This window comes from Acanthochromis polyacanthus, chromosome 9 (assembly GCF_021347895.1).
Source record: "Acanthochromis polyacanthus isolate Apoly-LR-REF ecotype Palm Island chromosome 9, KAUST_Apoly_ChrSc, whole genome shotgun sequence".
NCBI classification, from domain to species: Eukaryota; Metazoa; Chordata; class Actinopteri; family Pomacentridae; genus Acanthochromis; species Acanthochromis polyacanthus.
Window position 1 is genome coordinate 16,499,199 of NC_067121.1, and position 25,760 is coordinate 16,524,958.

Below are 25,760 nucleotides of genomic sequence, written 5' to 3' on the forward strand. Positions count from 1 at the left end.
TTAGTAGCATGGTGTACCTAATTAAGTGGCCAGCGAGTGTATGTGATCACAGGATGACTGTTTTATCACTGTGATGTCTGTATTGAGCTTCTGACTTGTATTAATGTTTGCGTGCGCAGTGTCAGGACATTAGTATTCACATAGTGAGGTGGGGTCTGTACAAAATGCACAACCACTGAGCCCTGTTGGTTCATATACTGTTTCTGTATGTTGGAATACTACCTGACCTCAAGGTTTGTTGTGTGGTAATTACATTTTAACTGCAACACATCAAAGGTCTGTTTACAGGTATGGGGAGTATTAATGCATTTTTGTGAAGACAGTTGTACAAAGCCTCTTATTGTTACCATAAGATGCCTCAAGTGATGCAACTTGAAGCTGCATCAGCTGGGGATGAAGCCCCAAGTTTGAAAATGGATAAAAATAAAACAGGAATAAAAAAAAAAGGGTTGTGGAGTTCAAAAATAAGCAACCTTACCAAACCTCTGCAGCCTATTCATCATCTCTTTTTGAAGGGTGCGGTTACATTACCTGCGAACACACCAGATTCAGTCTGCAGTGGAGTTGTAATGAGTACAAGTTTTTGACAAGGAAGCATATGAATACAATTTAATATAGGGCCCCAAAACAGATACAGCTACATTTTTAATTACATTAGTTTAAAACTGGTTTTCACACCTTTTAGGGCCCTAAAACAGCTGTCCACTTTTTAAAATGTGTCTAAATACCTGCTTGGTTGTGTTTCTGAACTACAAAATGACCAGCAAGGCAATTACAAAAATGTGAAATGCAAAACTTTATTTATAAAAATATATCAATTTTATCACCTGAAGCTAGTAAACCGTTTTCACAGCTCACAATATTTTGGAAATGGCTGTGGTTCATTTGAGGCTAATTGCTCGTGCTGCTCTTTAACCTGTGTGGAGCGTGACTCAGCCGCAGGCCTTAATAGCTGTTCAACAAGTCAATGTCTTCTGCAGTAAGAGCTGATGAGCATGTTTGTTTGGCAGGAGGGCAGTGCTGTAAAGTGTCATGCTTTTCTGGCTGATGCTTTCTCTTTTTGATATGGCAGGGAGTCTTCACTTCACAATCTGTCATGGAAGGAATATCTTTCTCTACTGCCTGATTGTTTGATGGTCTGTAGAAATGCAGTTTCCCATTGTCTGCCTCTTCCACGCGCTCATGAATCAAAGGTGCTGCATTCAATACTTCTCTGACAAACTTCTGCCTGCCAACTACAGAAAACACACATAAAGTTGATATTATTTATGGAAATATGGAGCTGTCATGTAAAAAAAAAAAAGCCACTGAGAATGTTACTGTGATGAACTTACAAAAGCGAAGTGCTAATGTTCTTGATTCTTCAATTTTCCTCTGTTTTGGCATTTGTGAGCCACTGGTTTCCCATTGATTTACAACCTGAAAACACAGAAAACAGTTTTTGACACTGCCTGCTTTGAAGAAAATGTGTTAACTTCCATCAGCATCTGAAAATATTTACCTGCTCTGCCCAACCTTCTGTTTTACACCTTGAGTGATCAAAGCTGTCCAGTGGCTTCTCAGAATAAATTAGACCCAACAGCTTCAATATGGTTGTCTTCAACCCTGTTTCAAGCTTCAGGTAGAAACTGCATTTAGATGTCAGGGCAACAATAGGATACAGCTGGGTGTTACACACAAACATTGTTGCCTCACCTTCAAACTGGTTCCAGATAGATCAAGTTTTACAAGTTTTGGGAAGCATGTGAGGTATCTGAGTGCTGCCTCTGAGATAGGGTTGTCTGTATAAGAAAGACAATTACTCATCAAAAAATCCCATAATACACATCAACTTGTGAATGCTTTCAATCTGGAGGTGGGAACTGTGCCACCACTACCACATGTACAGTAAGTAACTAATATTTTGGTAACTAACAGGAAAGATCCAAGAGCTGAAGACAGTCTAATCCTTTCCGCATCATCCGGATAGGTGCAGTCAATCTTTGCAAGCCAGCATCTGACAGACTGTTACCACCAATGAAAAGCTCAATCAGGCTGCTAAATAAGAAAAGCAGAAGTGTTAAGTGACAGCTTTCCATAAACTCTCCTTTCCTCATCATTAGAACAAGAAGCCCATTACCTTGCCAACGAGGTGGATGTTAGATGCTGGAATAGCTCATGGTTGTCACCCAGTTTGCAGCCAAACAAATCCAGAGACTTTAAACTATGAAAAGTTTTAATTGCATCCATCCTCTCTTGCAGGAGTGGAAACCTGCAGAAATAAAGAGGAATAAGAAATGTTGCTGCTTATGGCAAAGATACTAGAGAAGGTGACAGCTGTGGTGGTAGCATAACTTACTTATTTCGAAGGCACAGTGATCCAAGCACTATCTCTCCATAGGCATCACTGAATAACTGCAGGGCTTTTGAAGAAATATCTGGGTTTAAAAATACACGATTCTCCTCTGCTGCCACAAAAAGCCTACTACCTATTTGCTCGGGGAAGCCGACCAGAGAGTCCACATGGTGAATGTTGTCGGCTACGAACAACAGAGCGATGTCAAAGAGAGATTTTGTGGAGTACCTCAGACTTCCCTCTTCATTGTAATTGAATATAAAGTGCTCTTTTCTCAGCACAAACGGATCTGTCCTTCTGCACGACGACAGCGGCTTTGGTTCTACCAGGACTATATCACTAAAACGTCGAAGGTTACCTCTTTCTCGGACATAAATTGTGCTATTGTCCGAAGACAGGTTGCTCATTTTCCCGTGAAAAGAACAAAACCTTCAAACTCAACTGCACCTGTAGCTAGCTAACCGGTAACAGATCTAAGGCATAACGGAAACAAATAGCTCACTAGCTAGCTTATGAATAGGCTCGTTAACTGAGCTTAGACCTCGTTTAAAACGTCCCCAAAGTGTTAGTTTGGGCTCGTTTATTATCCGATATGTATTCTCATTATACTCCACATTTTACTACAATTTCTTTCCGGTATTCTTGCTTGTACAAGTATTTCGGAAACTTGCAGCTCAAGGTCTGGTTGCGGTCTTAGCTTACGAACTTCAAAGTAAAAGCCCAGTAATAATAGATTCCTCTCAGCGAACCTGAAGGTTTAGCAAAGAGTAACTTTAAAACAACTTTAAAGAAACATTCTCTGACGGTTTCCCCACTTATTTACTGGTTTGTTTCAAGATCTCTGTATACAAAAGTAATCCTATGCTGCAGGAGTCTCACGTCAAAAGCTTTTACAAACATAAGTAGTCTCTCTTGACAGCGTGAGATGTTAAAAAAAATCAAACCCTTATTTTGAAAATGTTTTCGTCTTGTTTACATGGCTAGCATGTCCTGCTGCAGACAGTAACGTAGCTGGCAGGAGTGAAGTGTCTGGGAAGATAATTTGGTAAGCAGACGATTGTTCAAAGAGAATAACCAACGATATGTACTTGACTTTTAGACATGACTCCATACTCTTGTTGTTTTTGCTATGTTAGACAGTTAATATCTCAGTAGTTGATCATAAGTAAGAACTTGGCAGCTAAGTTAGCTAATTCACATAGCTCAACGTTGTCTCTTTCCTGTATTTCTCGTCGCCGACTGCTTGTTAAATCAGCGTGTATGGAAGGGAAGTCTTTAAAAATATATGGTTCTTTTCTTTACAGCTTTCCTAAGTTAAGTTGCCTTTGTGCAATATTAACCTGCCAATCAATTCTTGAAAGACAGACTAAAGAAGGAATCCGTGTGGATGGCTGCGACAAATGATCCATTTCAGTTTCAGGGTGAGCGTTCTTCACATCTCTTGTATATTGTGAAAATGAAGTTATTTGTCTTTATGAGGTCTCTAACCTGAAGTCTATTGGAGCTTGATTATATTTTTCCATTCATCTTTGGTATTGAATCAGAATTTGAGGAAGCTGGCAATCTGTTGGAAGTCAACAGAGATGCAACTACCATTAGCATTGAAGATGACGGTCCTGAGCCCCAGAAGCAAAGAAATGCTGCAGGTTACTCTCCAGATGCTGATAACGACGACCCACTTGGCACTGATGACACGGCAGAGGTCAGGAGAACACCAGTACATACTGAGAAATATCCAGCTTTTGTAAAATTGAATAATCAAGTACTCATTTGAATAATTTTGCTCTCTCAAAAATGTTTTCTCTTCCAACTAAAGCTTCTCTCTGGGCAGAAGAAAAATGCCCCATTCTGGACGTTTGAGTACTACCAAAAGTTTTTTGACATCGAGACCCATCATGTAATATTTTTACAACTTATTTACTGACTTTTTGCCACAAGTTATAATGGAACAAGGAGTGCTTCTCAATTAATATTGCTTTGATTAGCTTATATCAGCTTTTAACATATGTAATGGTTCCTGATATTTCTTTTAGGTGAAGGAGAGAATCTTTGGATCAATGATGCCATGGCCTGGAAAGAACTTTATCCATGTCTATCTTCGTAGAAATCCTGATCTTTATGGTTAGCTGTTATATAGTTTCATGCCATAATTACCAAACAAACCCTGGGCAAACAGAATGACTTTGTTATGCTTGATATTTGTTTTGTCAGGACCATTCTGGATTTGCATTACTTTTGTGTTTGCCATTGCCATAAGTGGAAACATATCCAACTTTTTGGTGCACTCAGGGAAACCAAACTATCGGTACACCCCAGAATTTCGAAAAGGCAAGTGCCATTATTCATTGATACTGCCTTACATTCAGCATTAGCGGAAAACATCTAATTCACTCTTTGGCTTTGAATTTCTTGTGTTTTCCAGTGACCATAGCAGCAACAGCAATCTTCAGCTATGCTTGGTTACTGCCTCTTGCCCTCTGGGGTTTGCTGCTGTGGAGAAGCAACAAGGTCATGAGTTTGGTGTCCTACTCCTTTATGGAGATCGTCTGTGCCTATGGATATTCCCTTTCAATTTATGTACCTGCAGTGGTAAGACCTGAAAGATTTTTATTGAACAATCGTTAAATAGCAGCACTAACACATGAAGTCATTCGTGACTTTACATCGATCAGCCACAGCATTATGACCACTGACAAGTGAAGTGAATAACACTGATCATCTTGTTATAATGCAACGTTCTGCTGGGAAACCTTGAGTCCTGACATTTATGTGGTCAAGCAAACCCACACCCCCACCTCCCATTGGCATCAGCAGTCCTTGATGCCAGTTTCCACTCTCAGCAGGACAATGCACCCCCGATACACTGCAAAAAAAGGCTCAGCAGTGGCTCAGGGAACATGACAAAGCTAAGCTGGTCACCCGGGTTCCACACTCCCCAGATTCAAATCTTACTGAGCATGTGTGGGATGTGCCAGGATAGATCTGATCTAGGTAAATCCCACTCTGCAACCCACAGAACAGACAGAATTCACTGCCACCATCGAGGTGCCACAGGACATCCCCAGAAAGGCAGAAGGTCCTGTGTCCATGCCCCACTGGGTCAGATGGTTTTAGCAGCATAAAGGAAACAACACAATATTAGACAGATGGTCATAATGTCATAATGTTATGCCTGGTATATGTATGTCACAAAATATACTTTTATAGCTTGTCTTTACATTTTTAGACTATCCGGTATGTCATTTGGCATTTTTAAATATAATTTATTTTAATGCAGCATGAATGTTTCAGTATACTTTGTCAGTTTATTTCAAAGACAGTATTGAATTATTTCGTCTTATTTGAAATATTGTTACCTCTCATCACAATGCAATGTGATTTGTTGTACAGTCTTGCAATTGTTGACAGTTGGTGAGTATGTCTTTTATCTTGTATCATGAAAACATTTAAAATGACAATGTAAGTTGTAAGATTTCCACAAAATCTGAAGCATATTACAATGTTCTGTTTTTGTTTTTGCTTTTTTAACAAGGTCCTATGGATTCTCCCGTATGAATGGCTGAGGTGGTGCTCTATTGTGGTAGCACTCTGCCTCTCCGGCTCAGTTCTGGTGATGACGTTCTGGCCTGCAGTCAGGGATGACCATCCCAAAATTATCATAGCAATCATGTCAGGCATTGTGTTGCTCAACGTCCTGCTTGCTCTTGGTTGCAAGGTAAATGCACTTGCTTTTAATTCAAAATTTGAGAGCTATGGAAATTAAATCTGTTTGGGCAAATAAGACACAACATTCATTGTCCTACTTTGGCACACTGTATCTGCACTAACCCAGTTGATTCCTGCTGCCTGTCGATCTTGGTGTAGATAACAATGACTGACTCACTCTCATTTGTCCTCAGTGGTATCAGTGTGGCCCAGCTTTGACCCAGGCTGTCTATGCCAATCACAGACTACACTACGTTAGAGGGACATTTTTGCGTGTCTCTCCCTGTGTGTTTCTGGGAAATATTGTACCTTATAGTGTCAAGTTAATTCCTTCCAAGGAGACTCTTCTCAATAGAAACTGTGACCGCATTTGCTAACTGGTGTGAGAATGGGCACTTAGTGTCTTCTTAATGTGAATACTGACAGGTCTGCAGGGTATCATATGTCTCACCACATTTATGTCATTAGTCTACAAACTAAGCCTATGTCTGAAGGGTGATCAAGATGGATGGATTGCAGGATTGCTGTACTCGCTTCTGTAACACGGAACATTTGCTGTGCACTTATTCATAGACAGTCGGGGTTTAGTTCTTGATTGTGTAGTAGCTTCTGTTAACAAGTCTCCTTGCATTGTCACTGCTTCTTCGCCAGGTTCTCTGACACTATTTTAACTTGCTTTTTTTGTGTTTTGTCTTTCAGACTTATTTTTTTAGCACACCAGAAGACTCTCATCCGGATGGCAAATGAGGCGATCAGAGCACTGTCTTAAACTTGAAAGCTTTGCATTGTCTGAAGGTAAATGATAGTGATACAGAAGCTTTTTAAGTCACGATGCCATTGTACAAATACACTAACAACCTGATATACATTACCAGTCAAAAGTTTGGACACACCTTCTCATTCAATGATTTTTATTTATTTGTACGGGGTTTCTAGCCTAGCCGCGCTAGACCCATGTTCTGAAGACACAAGGGTCTAGGACCGCTCGACAGGGAGGGAGGCTGGCTAAAAGGTTGTCTTTCAAATCACTCTGCAGCAATTGGGTAGGTATACAACCAATCAGTGCAACGAATAGGCTGACGTAGTTCCTAGAGCGCCGGCGGATTGTGGCTAAGTCCCATTAGCTTCCTAACCAGCGGAGCCAACTGGTATATTAAGGATTTGCCATATCCCGTCGGCATAAGACCAAATACGTCTTTCTTCTCAATGAAACACTTCAGTGCCGTCCTTTGTTTATCTTTCAAGTTGAATTTTAGCTTCAAATCTTTAAGGGCTGTGGCCAAAGCCGAGTCGAAAGATAACTGTTTATTGTGCGCCGGTTGTTTCTGTCAGAATCGTCACACCTCTGTCGTCACTTCGTCACGCCCGCCTTCTGACTCTACACTTCATGGTGATTCGTCCGGCCAGTTTTAGGAGCATCCAGCCTCGAGCCTTATGGAGGGTAACTAGACCTACCCTGGCAGAGAATTAAATTCGTTGCCGTGGGTTGTCTAGCGCGGCTAGGCTATGGGGTTTCTGCAGGGCATTAAAAAGCATTAATAGTCATTAAATTGATTTTGTGAAAATTAAGGCCTTAAATGCATTAAAAAATCTTTCAATTTGATTGTCAGTGGCATTAAAAATTCTTTCTGCAGTTTTCAAGAAAAATATTTGATAATAATGATATAATAATATGTAGTTATAGACTGCGATTCGTCAGATATGTGCATCTGTGTAAATATGCCGAAGCATTGCGATAGTTGTTCCGGTTGGTCGGGTATAATTGCCCAAAACTACATGATTTTAAAGTGGCCGGCAGGCTGGACCAGGTGGAGGAGAGCTGGGCAATGGGGAAACACAAATTCCAGCAAAAATGGCTAGAAAACATTGAATTCACAGTGACTACAGCCTGTGGGTGGTCAGGGGTGGTTTCCGGATTCAGAAATAGTGAAATGTAGGGACAGTTTTTATATAAAAATTATCTTTTACAAACAAAGAAACCTGTGTAATTTGTTGAGTTCACGGTCATGGCATTAAAATTTTTACAGTATAGCATTAAAGTGGCATTAAAAATCATTAAATTTGACTGGTTGATGTCTGCAGAAACCCTGTTGTATTATTGTTTACCTTGTAGATTAGTACTGGAGATTAACACTTTTTGTTTACAACATAATTCCATATATATTCTTTAAAAGTTTGATGTCTTCAGTATTAAACTACAGTAGATAAAATAATTAAATAAAAACTGTTGAATGAGAAGGTGTGTCCAAACTTTGACTGTTTAGTGTATGTAAGTTGTATTTCTCCACCCTACACTTTCTCATGATTGCGTTTATATTCACACTCCGTTGTGTCAAGAGTGAAGACTTTTCTCTTTAAGTTGTGGGTCCACATTGCTGACCTAATTTAGTAGCATTGGCTCACATGTGTGTGGTTTTGACCTGCAAGAGTTGAACATCTGACACCGGACTTCCTCTACATGATTTCTCCTTCCCAAAGCAAGTGTTATTCTATTTTTTTTTAAATTGCAGGTTCTCCTGTTGCCTTATTAGAGAGAATCAGGTTGCTCTGGGGATGAAGTCATTGCACGTCTGGATTTCACCTGCGCTTGGACATTCCAGCTTACCACCTTAAAACCCAGTGTGTATTGCTGTGTAAAAAACACTATTGGTTCAACTGCATGACCTCTTGAAAAGAACACTGGTACCAAGTATGTTATTTCTCATGGGATGGGTTCTAAACTTACTTCAAGATAAATGGGGTGTTGTATTACAGAGCACATAATTTTAGTTTGGTAGTTTTACACTTTATAGCTCTTCTGCTAAAAATATGTAGATGACCAGTCAGTGCATTAATGGTAGTGACATCAGTGGCATTTTACATATACATTTTTGTATACTTTCAGTGGGAACTGGCTAGTATAACTTGTACCAAATTTACTGTATGAACTGCAGAAGCAGTAATTGTTGTTTGTATGATATTTTGAAATTTTTATGTATACATAGAACTGTTGTTTCCCTCCTATGTAAACCGTAAGTGCCAAAGGCTCATCTTACATTTTTAAGGGATTGTGTAACTATTGTGATTTTTTTTTTTTTTATGACAACCTGCATTTGCTTAAAATGTATGGAATTTATTAAGTCCATTCTCTTTGAGTGTTTCATGGAGAAAAATAAAAATTGGTTATTGTGGTATTTACTTTTGTTGATGAATTCTTTCATTAAGTATGAAAATAGTGATGATCTATTTACAGTCTACATAGACCCCTTTTGACCTACAAATTCAACTTCATGACGAAGTTGTTTCAAACTGGCCTTTACCTACAATAATTATATAGTTCAGTAATTCTCAATTCTGTACATCTGAGATTGATACAGATCATGTCTGTAGGTAAATATATTTCAAGGAGTTAATATTTTTACTAAAATCAATACATTGCCTTAACAATCACTAAAATCCACTTCAGACTCCAGAAACAAAGTTATAAAAAACAGAAACTGACAATATTAATTTTTATTTGATTGCAGTGTTTGTAGTTTGTAAAAATATGTCCACCTAAAACCATTACAATGTTCAGTAACTGAATAGATGCAATAGATAAAAGGTTAAAGCACTGTATATGAATAATTTTGTTTCTTTTTATTTTACTAAACTTTGAAGCTTTTATGTTGTACAACCTTAAATTACCCCAGCTCCCACACGTGTAGGCAACGTGACTCTTATCAGCTCCTGACAGCATTAAAGGCTGCCTGTCCATTTCAACAGTTGGACATTTTAAATATTTAAGGGAGAGATTGTAACTAATAGGCATACCTTCAACATTTTAAAGAGAGCATCTAACTTTAAAAGTGAACATTTGGCAGCTGCTGCTGTTTTTCCAAGTCATCGATCTAAACTGTCGTGTGGTTGAGCAAACTGATAGAATCTACCATGTCAGTGTTTGGATGCACAGGTCACCTGCAGTGGAAAATGTTACATATATGAAGCTGACCACATGCAAGCACACCGCGTGTGGTCAGCACATTACACGCAAGGGACCTGTGTTAAGGCTGTGTTTATTTTTATTTTGCTGATTAACAAGGGCACTTGTTTTACATTAATTAACAAAACAGAAAAAAAAATTGTGTTACTTGAAACTCTGTCAAAGGGATGGTGGCGCCCTAATTAATGGTCATTCTAGCCCTAGCTTTGAGTTACACAGGAGCTGCCCGCCAAACAGATAACACTGTTAGAAGAATGTCACCTGCCTCAGTCTCAGGCATGCTGTACATGCATACACATATGCGTGTTTCTGGATTTATCAACACCATACTCAAGGGACTATTTGAGTTGCCTGTAAGAAAGTTTTTTTTATTTATTTTTTTAAACCAGAAATGATTTTCTAATTTTCTTCCTCTTGCTGCTTGGACATATTTCCACATGATGGCCACCTCCAATGGCAAAGGTGAAAAAGTTTCAAAATTTGAGACATTGAAACTTTTGGAAAAATGCAGAAAGGAAAGAGATGATGCCATGCACAGAGAGAGTGTTCTCAGAGAGAAACTCAGACAGTATGAGTCAAGAATGCGTTCAACTGAGGCTTTGAAACAGAAACTGAAGACCTTGACAATGGACAACAAGGAGCTGAGGAAACAAGTAAAGGCTCTGCGTACTGAAATTGGACTTGAGTGCAGCCCTAAGTTCAATGGAAAGACCACCAAGGACATAATCAATGACCTGCATGAAAAGGAGTGCGAGTGTGCTTCTCTGGTGGAGAAGGCAGGGAAACTGAGTCTGACCATTGATGACTTAACATCCGAATTGGCAAATACGGTCACCTCTAAAACACTTTTAGAGGATCAAGTGCAGTCATTACAGCAAAATCTTAAGGACATGACAAATAATCAACGCCGTCTTCTAAAGCTGTGGGAAGACAAGAAAACCCAGAGGGAGCAGCTAGCTCTTCCTGCAATTACCCAGAAACCTGTACAGAAACCATTCGGGCATAAAGCAGTTCAAACTGAGATGTCCATTAGTTCATCTCAAAAGCTTCCTGTCAATGCTTTTGAGACCAAGCCATTTTCTCGGGACAATGACAAAAAGACTGTTTTGGATAAACACAGTTTTCCAGCTTATGGAAATGGCTATCATCATGACAAAAAACCTTTCACGCATGATGAAACTAAAGGAATTCAGAACTGACTTCACTCACTGAGTGTCAGCTGGTAACACTGTGCACTGACAAGGAAAAGACATAGCAAAATGTTACTGGACTAATATTTAATACATATGTAAACTACAGATGATGAGTAAAACGAGACACACATTTAACAACGTTAAGCAGATCTATGGCTTGCCTTTGTGCCTTGTGTAATTTGATCTTGTGACAATGTTGATATTTGTATAATTTAAATGTAACTAACGATTAGGATAATTGAAGTCAACCGTCAAGCAAAAACATTTTTTGGCAGTCGTTTGTGAGTTATGAAAATGAGCCAGACAGACTTTATGCATATACCTATTTTTGTTGCACATGTACATTTATAGTAAATCCAGGCCACTGTGACATACTGGCAACAGGCAGGAAGATGGACAACTTCTTGTTAGGGTCCTTCAGAGGTCCTTTGAATGCATGTGGCGCGCTGTGAGAAACCAAGGGGTAAATAGTTTAGTAGACTGGCGGAGACTTTGAGTCACCGAGTGACTTTTCATTTATCCAAACATTATGTTATCCACAGAGCAAAGCTGTTGGTTTATCCGCAAGGTGAGTCTTATTTGTTTTGAAGTGATTCGTTATTCGTTAAAAAAAAAAAGAGTTTCCGTATGCTAGCATGCTAACCGAAAGAACGTCTGATTACGCTAACTTATGTGGGTGCAACTGACGGGCTGTTTGGGTGTTTTGTATTCGTATATATAACAAGTATTTACACAACGAGAAAAGGCAGGCAGTAAAAAGTAAGAAAAGACACAAGTGAATAACAGCTGTTTAGATAAAATGAACGTCAACGAAGTTAAAATGAATAAAGCAACGAAGGATCTGCTTTCGAGAGAAGGAAACGAGGACGAAACTTCAGCAAAACCGACCCTTCATCAAAGAATCACACAATCATAAAGTGGGATTCTTCTTCTTTAATCGTTAAGATAATATGTGTAGTTTAAACTCTAATCTGGATTAGTCTGTCTCATTGATATATTTATGGAACACTTTTTAAAATCCAAAGTTCTTCACAAGGCAGTCAGTAGACTTGGAATTCCTAAAATCATCAAGTTTTACAAGACAGATAAAAACACAGTTTGGAGTATACAAACCCATATAGTGTAGAAAAACGGTTTTATTTAAAAGGAATAAAACTGTTCTGGTAAAAGCAGAGAATAGATTACCTGATGTCTTCAGACTAGTCTCAGGAACCAGACTGCAAATATTCTGTCGCATCTAGTTTTCAACTAGGCCTTTAGAGCAGACAGAAGACCTCTGCCCGAGGATCTTAAAGTGTGTAGCTGTGCACACAGTACAAAAAGATCAGAAAATTAGAGCTTGGAGAGGAGCCATAAAGGGTCTTAAAAGTAAACTGTATAATTTCTAAATCTGTTCTAAAATATACTGGGAGCCATGGTAAAGAGGCTGAAACAGGAGTGATGTGAGCACTTCCTTTGGTTTTGGTTAAAATAGGTTAGTGGTAGTCAGTTCAACTGTAAAGGTGACTTGACTGTGTCGTCATTACATGTGTAATTTTAACTGCTCTATTCAGGTAATTTGCTGGAGAGCTGCGGCCAGCATTGCTTGGGCTGTCCTGTTGTTGCCACCCATCACGTTAGTTTTTGTGGTCATCAGCAAGTTCAGTTTTCTCCATCCCATCCAGACGATATCAGGTCAGTCACATTCTTGTTGAGATTTAACTGCAAGTGATGTGAAGATGTACATTAAGCTAACTGTGGACTTCATTTTACCTCTAGAATGCTTGTACCTACTAACAAGTGCAAGCGGCATCTTTTCTTTCATCTTGTTGTGTGGAGTTATCCTCATTGTTGGTTTCTTGCACTTGGAGTATTACACAGGTGAGTGACAGGACACTTCAAATGTAGACATTTCTAAATGACTTTGTTTTGAAGGCTTTTGGGTAATTGAGATGTTACTTAGATGTTTAATTTATATATTATTTTATTTTTAAGAACAGATAAATTTCATGAGTTCAGTGTTGATGTACAGCTGGAAAACAAAATAACTGATGGGGCATAAAATGTATCTTCAGTATGTAATGCAGTTTATACAGAACTACACAATGCATAATCATTATCATAAATTTTGTAGGTTATAAATAGTCTATAATAGACTCTTTAGCTTTTGCCTAGACCCAGATACTCACTCATAAAATCCAAACATTGAAGTTCATTAGTTTGTGATCCCGTGATGGATAAAATAGAGAAAAGAAAGGAATTCTTTGCATTTATGAAAGTGGAATGATCAAAATTTTTTCTTATATAAATAATTAAAATCGCTGGATGCCTTAATGATTTAACTTCCTGAGATAAAACCAATCACTGCAGCGTTGCTTTAGTCTGATCACGGCTGAACAATGTAATTTTTTAACTGGGATGGCTGCAGTTTAGGATGTACACTGTGTAGCGAGTCTAACTCAACTGTTGTCAGTGGTTTTACATGTTCATGCCATCCTCCTTGTGTAATGAATAATGCTAAGTCCCATTTTAACTTTACTAAACAGCAGATATTGAGCAGAAATTTGACTTTAAAAATGAATAATGTTAAACAATTTGCAATTTCAATCAGAAAAATCAAAGTTTTCTCCAAATTGTTCAGTCTCAAGTCCAGTATCGGCCATCGAATTAGTACAATGTGTATATCGCTAAATATGGTTCGGTTTTCTATTCATTCTAATTAAATAGTTGAAATAATAAATACTTGTGCATTCCCCTCTACATTTCCTTTTCAATGATTGAAGTTTGCCCACATGTTGAATTTTTATTCTAACTTCATTGTTTGAATGTGTCTCTTTAGTCATTCCAACAATTGCGTGCTCGAAAATTGCACTCTTGGGTCAGCTGCTCCACCCTCAGCAGTTGATCAACTCCCTTGTCCACTGCTTCATGGGAGTAATCGTGGCTTGGTGTTGTGCTGTCACCATGGGTTTTAGATACAAGACACTTGGCTATCCGTGTACACAGAGTGATGGGTAAGCGGCGACTGCACAAATCATCATGTTGCACTTTACATACTTCGTCCATAGTCTAACTGCCTAAGTGTGTTTTGAACCTTCACAGTCACCCTCAGATGTGTCTGAATGAGTATCATCTCATCCTTCTGCTGGCGGGAGCTTTTGTTGGATTCTGTCACAGTTTGCTGGGTGTGATCTACAACATGAACTATGTCTCCTTCCACACTGTTCAGGTACAAGATATAAGTTTACTCATTTATCTTGACTGCTGAAGATCCAAAAATTGATTTAAGGAAAAAGTTACCATTTGCCTCAAAGGTCTTTTGGCAAATCCAAAGAAATATCATTGTCCACATGAATCCAAGTTCATCTACTCATGTTTCTTGACCTCTAGTATCTCTTAACTATCCAAACTGTGGGCAGAACCCACCTTGAATGCATTTATTGAGCCTAAAAATGAAAACTAAAGTTTAGAAAAACAAAATACCAGCATTATACCTAGAGCTGACTGTTGTTATTCATTCCCTTATTACCATTTTCCTAGCAATACAAATACCTTCGCTTCAAGAGATCCCTGCCTTTGGTGGTGAAGTGCAGTGCCACTCAAGCACTTTACTCTGTCAGGAACTTCATTGTTGTGTATTTATTTTAGGTAAGTGTCCTTTCTTCATGAATAAAATGTCAGTAGCACAGCCCATACACCTACATAAAGCACTGAGCAATTTCTTCCAAATAGACTAGTTATTACTACATGTGACATTTGTTTTTGTCTTGTTTTTGTCGTGCGTTGCAAAAAATGACGAGAAGTGATACAAAGTATGTTAATTAAATATTAACAGGATACATTCCAAGAACATGGATCTGTAAGACACTGAATCTTCATTTGGACAGGTTGGTTAATTTTGGAGATTATATATGATTCATGAAACACAGTTGTTAACATTTTGTGCATGACCGATCTCTAGACTGACCTCTAAATAAATGTCTTTGTGTTTGATCTTGCCTTTCAGCTCTGTCCACCCTCTTGACAGCATAGCTGGACTGCTTGACCTCTCTCTGCTCTATCACCTCTGGAGCAGTGCCACTTTCCTTCTCCTCACGTGGAACATCACCCTGCTGCTCTTTAGGATTTTTGTCACTGAGGTATTTGCATTTGGCTTATTCCATCCCAAAACACCAAATATTCAGGAAGGTGGTTGCAGCACCATCTTCAATTTTACTTTGGGTGCTGGTGGTGGAAGATCATGATACAAAAGCTTTGTGTGCAAAATTACAGGCTTATACTCCCAATAATTTTTGAGTTATGACATTTTCAAATTTTAATAGTTCAGGCCAAAATGCCCTCCCCAATCCTCGCCTGGAATTTTTAGGTTTTAAAATGCTTATATCTCTGCTTCTGGGTATCACAGAGACTTGAATTTTTTTCTCCAAGCTCTCTACATGTTGGTGATGTCCTAGAAACAACACACACACTCAGGAGAAGTCTCTACAGAGCAGGGGGGCTTGCCCAAAATGTATAAATTATTTGTTAAAACCACTTGCGAGTAGGGTTAAGGGTGTTAAAAATACCAGAAATCTTACAGATTAATGTCTTAGCACCATTTAGTACTGTTGTAGACCAGACTGGCTTATAACTTATACAGGGTGAGCCCTCTAGGCTAATTATTTAGAGAGATATGGACTGCTGAACATTGCCCCCCATGAAAAGTGCCTAATTTTCAAGGACCCTGAAGTCAGTGTAGCACAGGTGGTAGAGATCTGCAGATTTGCACAGAAAACTCATCTATCCTCTCACTATAGCCGTGCACGGTCCCAGCTTCTAGCCATAACTGCAGCATGCTCAATTTTACCCTCTAACTATGCCATTTTTGGTAGTCACGAATCTGAACATGACCTGTTATGCATATATAGTGTGCATATTTATGCTGGTGTGTACAACTGGAGTTGGAAAAATAACTTCCACATTTTTTAGATAACTTGCAAGGGCTGAATTGTGCCCACTAAACTTCTGAATTTAATAGAATAAACATACCTACTTTCATTCAAGAAATTACAGAACAAATCATTGCACCTCGAAGAACAAAACTCTTTCAAGCATCAATATACAATATGAGAAGACTTTTATAAATAGATCACATTCCCGGGATCACATGAAAGCTATCTGGAGCAAAATATGGAAAAATGTATGACAGTGTATGATCAATACCCTTTTGTATCATTAGTGGATTGTTATGCACAAAGCCCCAAGTATTTTCCAACATAATTACCACACCAGTGGATACACATGTATTTTTATCTTATTGTACATAGTACCCTATAGCGTAGATTAAGATTCGCCGGTAGCCAGTAATGGCCTAGTTTGGGGGTAAAATTGAGCACGATGCCGTGATGGTTAGAAGTTGGGACTTTGCATGGCTATAGTAAGAGGATAGATGAGTTTCTGTGCAAATTTGCAGATCTCTACAAACTCTGCTACATTGACTTCAGGGTCCTTGAAAATTTGGCACTTTTCATGGGGGGCAATGCAGTCTGCGTGAATGGGCACAATTTATTTACTGGACCGTGGACCAGTAAACAGTAATTTTTTACTGGACCGAAACAGTTTTTACTGGACCGAATATTTTATGTACAAATGTACCAAAAGTTGATGTATAATTAAATTTTAATAATTGTTATACAAATTTACTACTTTATTAATTATGTCCCAGATACAACACGACGCCATGGGCGAAGAGAAATGACCGTTTTTATATAGAATAAACCATACAAAATTAACTATTGGATAAAGAAAAGCACTCATTTGAGATCAAAACATAAATCATGTACTCAACCATGCTAGAAGTACTATAAATCACAGAGCAATGTGGCTGGGTCAAGCAGAGCGACCTTGTAGAAGCAAAATGAGGTGTGGTTTATTTATTTTCTGTTTATATCATGCGTTTTTATCGCGTGATATCGCTGTTCACACGAGAGCCTCTCTGAGGAGCAGCCCTCCCCATCCGGACAGCGCGCTGCTGCGCTGCGCTTGCTGTGTGCTTTGACTTTCGGAGCAAGACAGCAGCGCTTCGTTCCGTTGCGCGGTGCGATCGCATTATGTGGAACTTCGGGGTTACATGAAAAAAATTACACCGGACATGAGACCGGTAATGTAGTAAGTTTTACCGGACTTTTGGTACACAAATCGGATTTGACCGATGGTCCGACGTCATTGGCGCACACTACAATGTTCAGCAGTCCATATCTCTCTAAATAATTAGCCAAGAGGGCTCCCCCTGTATAAGTTACAAGCCAATCTGGTCCAGAGCAATACTAAATGGTCCTAAGACATTAATCTGTAAGATTTCTGGTATTTTTAACACGCGAGTGTTTTTTACAAATAATTTATACATTTTGGGCAAGCCCCCCTGCTCTGTAGAGACTTCTCCTGAGTGTGTGTGTTGTTTCTAGGACATCACCAACATGTAGAGAGCTTGGAGAAAAAAAATTCAAGTCTCTGTGATACCCAGAAGCAGAGATATAAGCATTTTAAAACCTAAAAATTCAGGCAGATTGGGGGGGGAGGGCATTTTGGCCTGAATTAATAAAATTTGAAAATGTCATAACTCAAAAACTACTGAGAGTAGATGCCTGTAATTTTGCATACAGTTTTTTTTTTCATCATGATCTCCCACCACTATCTTCCAAAGCCAAATTGAAAATGATGCTGCAACCCCCATCTGTGAATTCAGACGGAATTGGTCATTTGTAAAAGACCGCATTGACATAGCCTCTTGATATTTTAATTTCAAATACCTTGCTGTGCCATAATATAGAAGTGAAATTTCCATATTTTCTTTTTGCGTCATTCGGACTGGCGATTCCTGCTTCACCCAACATTTATGTAGAGCTGACTGTGGTGACCATTATCTGTTGTTTTATTAAGATCAGTTCATAGCTAAAGAGGCAATGTCTGTTCCCTTTTTAATGATGTATGTACACTAGGGGGCAATAGCGCCAATGCTTTGAATTGAAATGATCTGAAGAGCAGCAAACCTAACTACATTATCCTAAAGTTCATGGTGAATCCTGTGGAAATTTCTTTAGCAAACAGTTAAAGGTATGCTCCTAAGGACTGTTAATAAACAAAAGTAATAATGCATTTCCTCTGCAGGTGTACAGTTTTCCTGTACAGTCATCTTTTACTGAAGATTCCCATCAATGTCTTCCTAAAGTTCTTACTGAGAAGCAGCCAATGATATTGAAAGTATGTAGTACTCAGTGCAGTTACTTTCAGTTGTTTTTTTTTTTTAAATATGCACTTATTGCCTATTTTGTTATGACTCATCTTTTCCCAATGTTTAGTTTCTAGCTCTGCAGGACTTGGCTCTGTTGTCTCAACATTCTCCTTCACGACGCTGTGAAGTCTTCAGTCTGAGTCAGCCAGGTCTGTTATTTTTTTACACAGAGAATGTACCTTGCACTACTTGAGATTTTTGTCATATAGAATAAATATTGATAAGCTGCAGAATGATACTGAGTTTGTGCTTTTAGGTAGCCTAAAACAAAACTATAAATATTTATATCATTCATGTCATTCTCAGGAGGACATCCTCATAACTGGAACGCCATCAGCAAAGAGTGTCTATCTCTGCTGACTGATCTGACTCAGCGACTTGTAGCCTATCATGATACGGTAGCAACGAATGGCAGAGCAAAATCACTGTCCAGTGGGAGTGAAAGGAAGACTTCATCTGAGACATCAGGTATACAAGTGGGTGATGTGGGTAAAGACTTTTGGATCAGTGTTTGTATTTAAAATGCTTCTTTGTTTTTTAAATTCTAAAATGACCTCAGGTACAGAAGACCTGATGAGTCCAAGACCTGTTTTTTTGATGAAAACCCCAGCTTCAGTGTTTGCTCGCTCCGTTGCTGGAACCCCACAAAGTCCTTTGACATCACTGTTCACTCCTGACCTGGACAGCCCCTTTGCTTCTCCTGCCCTGCGTCGTCTTGCTGCTCCAGTGGAGCAATGCTCACCCTGGTATGGCACAGTGCAGAGCCCACACATCATGAGGAGAGCACCAAAACTCTGGTCCACCTCCACAGGTGAGATGGAATTCCAAAAAAGCATCATCCCATTTAGTGTATACAAACACTGTAAGATGCAAGTTTAGTCAAATGAAGTTGTGAGAAATCGGCCGTAACGTCTCAAAACACAACATGCTCCTGGTAGATCACTGGAAACAGGTAAATTCTGCATGTGTATAAGTTCCTCTTTAAATGATGCCAATAAATGATAAATTCCATGAGGTTTAATCTTGGAGTGTTTCATTGTAGGAATTTTGCAGCATAATTTTTAAACTCATCAGCTAATAAATACATTGCCTCTGTCTCCTTACAGATTCACAGGTCAATGGCAGTCCCACACCATCCCCAGCCTCAGTTCCTAGTCCAAAGCAGGAACCCTCCAAACCAAGTTTTTTGGCTCAGTTCCTCCAGAACAGAAAAGAACAGGTACTAAAACCTCTTCACAAAGCAGAATTATAATGTAGCCTGTCCAGCATTGTACTTCTGATATAAGACTTTTCACACTTAACGTTTATAAAGTCTGAGGTAGTAGGTGCAATGCAGTGATCTTCTTCATTCAACTTCAGTAGTTTTCCAAAACCAACAGTCAGGTATGAAAAGGGATGGAGGTCTGTTTTCTCCTCTTCCTCTTTTTATTATTTTCTTATTCTTATCTAAATCAAACTAGTCATTTCTGCTTTGGCAGCAGAAAGGCAGTGTAGCTCATACATGACACACAAGAGGACTGCAACTGAAATTCAGATTGAAGGTTCTCAACAACAGCTAGAAAAATATGTGTCATCTGGATGTAGCATGTTACAGTTGTGTTAAAGTGCCTTTGTTCTGTTTGGAGTATACATCCACTTCAAATAAGGGACACAGCCTTGGGTTAAGTGTGAAAAGCCATTATTTGTATTCATTGTCATTCGTAGTTTTAATGTGAAACATCTCTGCATTTAATTGTCCCATTTAGGTTAAAAATTTCTTGGCAAAGCGGGTGCTGATAATGTATTTGTTTAACAAGGTAAGGATGTGTGATGTGCATGCTATCTCCCTTAAGTTTGTAAACACTGAGAGGCTCCTGCATGCTTTTGTGTGATAAAGTGGATTTTCTACTTGGTTTTCACAAACCTGCCATCCTCATGTGCCACCATCACTAATTTAACTCCTGGTTCGGGGTCTAATGGTATAGCCATTACTAATGTAGCTTTTTTCCATCCATCTAGTTGTTACAATGAGCCTTACTGATTACTTTGAAAGCTTGAATTAAGGAGTCACGTAACACCTGCAATGAATGGTAGCTTAGTCCTGTAAAACCAGTGTTATTCCTGCACATCAGATGTTGGGAAAACTTGTTTTTTCAATCAGGTTAGAAGTTTATCAGAGCCAAATTTTGTACTTGCATTGCACTACTTTTATGTAGAACCTAGTTTGGTTAGTCTCTTCTTTTAGTAACACCTGCATGTTGTAGTGTAGTCTCACTGGAATCTGTCTGACTAACAACTTCCTGATTTCAGTAAATGCTTTTTTTTCAATAAAAAGAGAACTACTAGCTAACATTGTGTCTTACAGCTTCCAGAAGCTTCCAGTCAGGCTCTTTTTGCTGACAGCCAGGCTCATATTTGGGCTTTGGAAGGTAGGAAAATATGCTGACTCTTTCCATTTGATTTGAATGCAACTTCTTAATCCAACATGCTTATTATTTTCTTTCATTTTATCCCATACAGGGCTGTCTTACCTTGTTCAGGCTTCATTCTCAGAAGACCAATTTGGAGTTGTACAGACTACATTACCCAGCATTCTCAGCTGCATGCTGGTCTTGCAGGAGGTAACTTTATCAGGGTTTATTGGAGCTATACCTAGTACACAAACTTGAAATTCAGGACATGGTATTTAAGTTAAATGGTGAACATGCAGTTCCATAAAGGTCAGTTTATGTTTACAGATAGCCAGAGAGCCTGACTATGGATTAAATTGATCTACCTTGGTGAATAGCAGTGATGTTTGACCACTGAGCAGCGTTTACTATTAAAAACAAGAAGAATTCAAACATCTAATAACCAAAAAAGAAATAAATGTGTATTTATGGCTTATTTAACAAAAATGGATAAAGACTGTCACAAGTTCAGATCCTTATTTATAGATCATTACGAACTCAGGGCTGCACAGTGGAGTTGTGGTGAGCACTTTCGCCTTGCAGCAAGAAGATCCCGGGGTGGGCCTGGGATCTTTCTGCATGGAGTTTGCATGTTCTCCTTGTGCATGCATGGCTTTTCTCTGGGTACTCCGGCTTCCTCCCACAGTCCAAAAATATGCTGAGGTTAATTGATTACTCTAAATTGTCCGTAGGTATGAATGTGAGTGTGATTGTTTGTCTGTATATGTAGCCCTGTGACAGACTGGCGACCTGTCCAGGGTGTCCCCTGCCTTCATCCAAGTCAGCTGGGATAAGCTCCAGCACCCCCGCGACCCTAGTGAGGACAAAGCGGTGTATAGAGAATGGATGGATGGATGGATTACGAACTCATTAAAACCATACAACTAGCCACATTATAGTGTTCTGTTTTGACACTGATGTATTCACCAATACTATTCAGAACATAGATACACATAGATTTTTACATTTCTGGTGAAAGGAGCAATTTTTTTTGCAGTTGCAAATATTAATGCAACTATTATCATTTTTTTGCGGTTATTTTGATGCATAGCATAAGCCTAAATGTTTGATGTCATATACCATATAATTGAACATGTACGTTGGTCACATCTTCATTTATCATTCATCATTGTAAAATATATATTGAAGTTGATTTACTGCAATTTTTTGACTGATACCGGGAAATAAAGTCAGAATATATGGAATTGGGAGTCACTGATAAAATCTTGGCTTTATCATCAGGTCAGTGTTGTTTTGATTAAACATCTCAGACTTAACCTCACAGTTAGCTTGGTCTGGGCCGTGTGAGTTTGAATTATGTTGAATTTGTTTTATTAAACTGAAATAACCCAGCAGTAGGTCAGTGGACAGATCCCTAGTCTCTGTCTACTTGTTGTCGGCCCAGGGTGTCACTTTTGGTTTGCATAAGGTTTTGAGATATCCCAGCTGAGACAACAATAACTGGAGTCTTTTTTTGAAATGTGTCATTGTTATATTGTTTTTCAAACATTTGAACTGAAAACTTGTCAAACGAATGATTCCGAGGCACTTGACGAAGTCTGTGCAACAGTGGTGTTTTGATAAAACTTTGATTGTTCAAATTTGAGCCCTTTCTATTTTAGGTTAAAACATTCCTCATGTAGGGAAAAGAGGCTGCAACATCAAAGCATCATTTCAGTCACCCTGCTCAGTAAACATGCAGGATTATATTGACATTGTTGTAGTGACAGTTGCCAACAGTACATACAACAGGATCTCACTGCGCCATGGCATAGATGTAGATAAAACAAAAAGGACTGCTTTAAATTCTTCACACACTAACATGCAGTTGTGTGTTCCTCTCCTTCAGGCTGTAGATCGACACTTCAAGCTACCTCATGCCTCCAGTAAACCCGTCAGGTCGACCAGCAGCATGGGAGATTCGACTTATAAAACATTGCGCTTTGCTCTCAGGGCCACGCTCAAGACTGCCATCTACAGGATTGCAACTACTTTTGGAGATCACTTAAAGTAAGACTGCCTGCCATCATATCCTAGCGGTTCTACATTGTTTTTTTTTTTTTTTTTTTTAAATCTCATTGCGGGTATCCTAACTCTTGGTGTTTTTGTATAATCTACAGCGCTGTTCAGATTTCTGCGGAACACCGGAAAAGATTGCAGCAGTTTCTGGAGTACAAGGAATAAGACACCTGATAGTGGCTCTGGTTCCTTCAGATTCTTATCAGTGCGAGTGATGTTTGTCTCAAGACATCAGCTTCACTTAAGCAACAAGTGACAGCCCACAATAGTGGCTCTTTTAATATTTATTTCTGCACTATGTTGTGGTGGATTGTATTTGATAGGCTGGATCACATCTCCCACATGCATGAGGTATATGCAGACATTACCTTCTGTGTTTGGGAGATAAAACTAGTGTACTTACTGTATAAGCAGTCCATTCCAGCAGAGGTTGGTTTCAATTGTATTGCAGGTAAATAAGAACATTTGACTTGTCAATGAGGAGGAGTTGTAAAGGGCTAATTGAGCTGCATTTTCTTTAAGTTTCATATTTCAGCTGCTGTCCTTTTGACTCATGTTTTATATTTGCTATGAGTGAGAGAGATGGCGTGTTAACCAAGAAACAGTTTCATGAGTGTCTGACATACTTCCATGAAATGTTTTCATCAATCTGGTTTTGTTCTCAACACTAGGAGAATGCAAGCTGTGTGCATCAGCTCAGTAAATACACTTTAGTCAAATTTGCAGATTAGACACCTGTGTTTGCACACTCGTGTGTTTTTGTCGGATTTGTTCGTGTGAGATGAGTGTGTCGTGTCACATCAGGGGCACAGATTTGGTGCAACTGGTTACAAGTGTTGGTAAATGTTTTGTCACTGCCAACGTGAGTTTGATTTTTCACTCAAAGAGCTGTTGAATAAAAAATGTCAATTTATTTTCTTGGGTTTGTATCATTACCAAGCTGAAATACACACACGCTAATTATGCATCATAATAGCAGATATTTTGAAGTCTGTGTATCAATGCAGGTTTACTACTTTGTCATGGACATAAGACAGTGGAGAGCACTGACTAAAGCCATGTCTGAACCACTGAAGATGCTAAATCTGCTTTGAAGAAAATGCAGAAAGTCTAGGAATGGGTACTGATTTAGCTAAATACTTTGTCTTCATGTCTGGAAATCCCTGGAAATCAATACTGTCTGCTTTAGTACACACATCTTGGTACTGAAACCTCAAACTGGCACCCCAAAATCCCAAATCAACTGAACAGCAGATAATGTCCTTCAGCGTTTACACTGGCTTCAGACTGAAGGAAGAAGTGCATATCTATTAATAGAAAACATCTTTTCCACAGCAATCATTACTGTACTAAATGCGCAGTCACAGTGAAGAACACCAATGAAGTGTGAAATTCAACCAGCATAGACCCTGAAATTGAAGTAGCTAAATAAAGCTGAACAGTTTTCCTACTGTGCCATTTTTGGGTAGCAGTTAATGTGATTTTTAGTATAAAATACCATTAAATTTACTGAAAACCTAAAAGAATTGCCATTGTGATAAACCTTTATATCCAAACTAAATATTGTGTTTAATAAATGACCAAAAAGACAATATTGTTTGATAAATGACTGAAAAACACTAATGTTTTGTAACAGCTTATTAACAGTTCAATTCTGCGTATGAGAAATTGTAGTTCTTATTTAAACTCCTGGGTTTTTTCCTAAGATTTTACAAATATGAAGAGCTTATAGGGGCATCTGGTACACACGTGGACAAAATTGTTGGTACCCCTCAGTTAAAGAAGGAAAAACCCACAATTCTCACTGAAATCACTTGAAACTCACAAAAGTAACAATAAATAAAAATTTATTGAAAATTAAATAATCAAACTCAGCCATCACTTTTGAATTGTTGATTAACATAATTATTTAAAAAACAAACTAATGAAATAGGGCTGGACAAAAATGATGGTACCCATAACTTAATATTTTGTTGCACAACCTTTTGAGGCAATCACTGCAATTAAACGATTTCTGTATTTGTCAATGAGCGTTCTGCAGCTGTCAACAGGTATTTTGGCCCACTCCTCATGAGCAAACAGCTCCAGTTGTCTCAGGTTTGATGGGTGTCTTCTCCAAATGGCATGTTTCAGCTCTTTCCACATATGTTCAATGGGATTCAGATCTGGGCTCATAGAAGGCCACTTTAGAATAGTCCAACGCTTTTCTCTCAGACATTCTTGGGTGTTTTTGGCTGTGTGTTTTGGATCGTTGTCCTGTTGGAAGACCCATGACCTGCGACTGAGACCAAGCTTTCTGACACTAGGCAGCACATTTCTCTCCAGAATGCCTTGATAGTCTTCAGATTTCATCGTACCTTGCACACTTTCAAGACACCCTGTGCCAGATGCAGCAAAGCAGCCCCAAAACATTACTGAGCCTCCTCCATGTTTCACCGTAGGGACAGTGTTCTTTTCTTCGTATGCTTGGTTTTTGAGTCTATGAACATAGAGTTGATGTGCCTTACCAAAAAGCTCCAGTTTGGTCTCATCTGTCCAAAGGACATTCTCCCAGAAGCTTTGTGGCTTGTCAACATGCATTTTTGCAAATTCCAGTCTCGCTTTTTTATGAGTTTTTTTCAGCAGTGGTGTCCTCCTTGGTCGTCTCCCATGAAGTCCACTTTGGCTCAAACAACGACGAATGGTGCGATCTGACACTGATGTACCTTGGCCTTGGAGTTCACCTTTAATTTCTTTGGAGGTTGCTCTGGGCTCTTTGGATACAATTCCAACGATCCGTCTCTTCAATTTGTCATCAATTTTCCTCTTGCGGCCACGTCCAGGGAGGTTGGCTACTGTCCCGTGGGTCTTGAACTTCTGAATAATATGA

General features: G+C 38.9%; 4 protein-coding genes across 5 annotated transcripts; 3 read left to right on the plus strand and 1 right to left on the minus strand.

Moving 5' to 3' along the window:
• Positions 1–783: 783 nt before the first annotated feature.
• On the minus strand, positions 784–3,143 carry lrrc42 (leucine rich repeat containing 42). Of its 2 annotated transcripts, none has more exons than XM_022199121.2 (7): positions 2,339–3,143; positions 2,120–2,251; positions 1,916–2,034; positions 1,696–1,781; positions 1,502–1,615; positions 1,335–1,419; positions 784–1,235 (listed from the first exon to the last, which is right to left on the minus strand). In XM_022199121.2, exons 1-7 carry the CDS (start codon positions 2,740–2,742, stop codon positions 946–948), a joined length of 1,230 nt encoding a protein of 409 aa, XP_022054813.1. In that variant the 5' UTR covers positions 2,743–3,143; the 3' UTR covers positions 784–945. The 2 variants fall into 2 exon arrangements, with proteins under 2 accessions (XP_022054813.1, XP_022054812.1); XM_022199120.2 differs by having other exon boundaries at positions 1,916–2,037.
• Positions 3,144–3,261: 118 nt separating this feature from the next.
• On the plus strand, positions 3,262–9,213 carry yipf1 (Yip1 domain family, member 1). The gene is made up of 10 exons (XM_022199119.2): positions 3,262–3,380; positions 3,640–3,756; positions 3,880–4,037; positions 4,152–4,232; positions 4,369–4,456; positions 4,547–4,663; positions 4,758–4,924; positions 5,868–6,050; positions 6,740–6,835; positions 8,551–9,213. The coding sequence occupies exons 2-9, from the start codon at positions 3,723–3,725 to the stop codon at positions 6,785–6,787; spliced, it is 876 nt and encodes a 291-aa protein (XP_022054811.1). The 5' UTR covers positions 3,262–3,380; positions 3,640–3,722; the 3' UTR covers positions 6,788–6,835; positions 8,551–9,213.
• Positions 9,214–10,178: 965 nt separating this feature from the next.
• On the plus strand, positions 10,179–11,503 carry zgc:113691 (uncharacterized protein LOC503529 homolog). Its single transcript, XM_022199110.2, has one exon. It carries the CDS (start codon positions 10,439–10,441, stop codon positions 11,198–11,200), a length of 762 nt encoding a protein of 253 aa, XP_022054802.1. The 5' UTR covers positions 10,179–10,438; the 3' UTR covers positions 11,201–11,503.
• A 106-nt stretch (positions 11,504–11,609) lies between these two features.
• ndc1 (NDC1 transmembrane nucleoporin) lies at positions 11,610–23,804 on the plus strand. The gene is given in 18 exon segments (XM_051953993.1): positions 11,610–11,762; positions 12,748–12,868; positions 12,953–13,054; positions 14,013–14,187; positions 14,276–14,402; positions 14,714–14,821; positions 14,987–15,060; positions 15,180–15,312; positions 18,320–18,412; positions 18,511–18,592; positions 18,750–18,911; positions 19,003–19,254; positions 19,550–19,662; positions 20,189–20,239; positions 20,788–20,851; positions 20,943–21,043; positions 22,722–22,882; positions 22,993–23,804. Coding segments are annotated over 18 exon segments (2,022 nt in total). The 5' UTR covers positions 11,610–11,723; the 3' UTR covers positions 23,057–23,804.
• Positions 23,805–25,760: the final 1,956 nt, after the last annotated feature.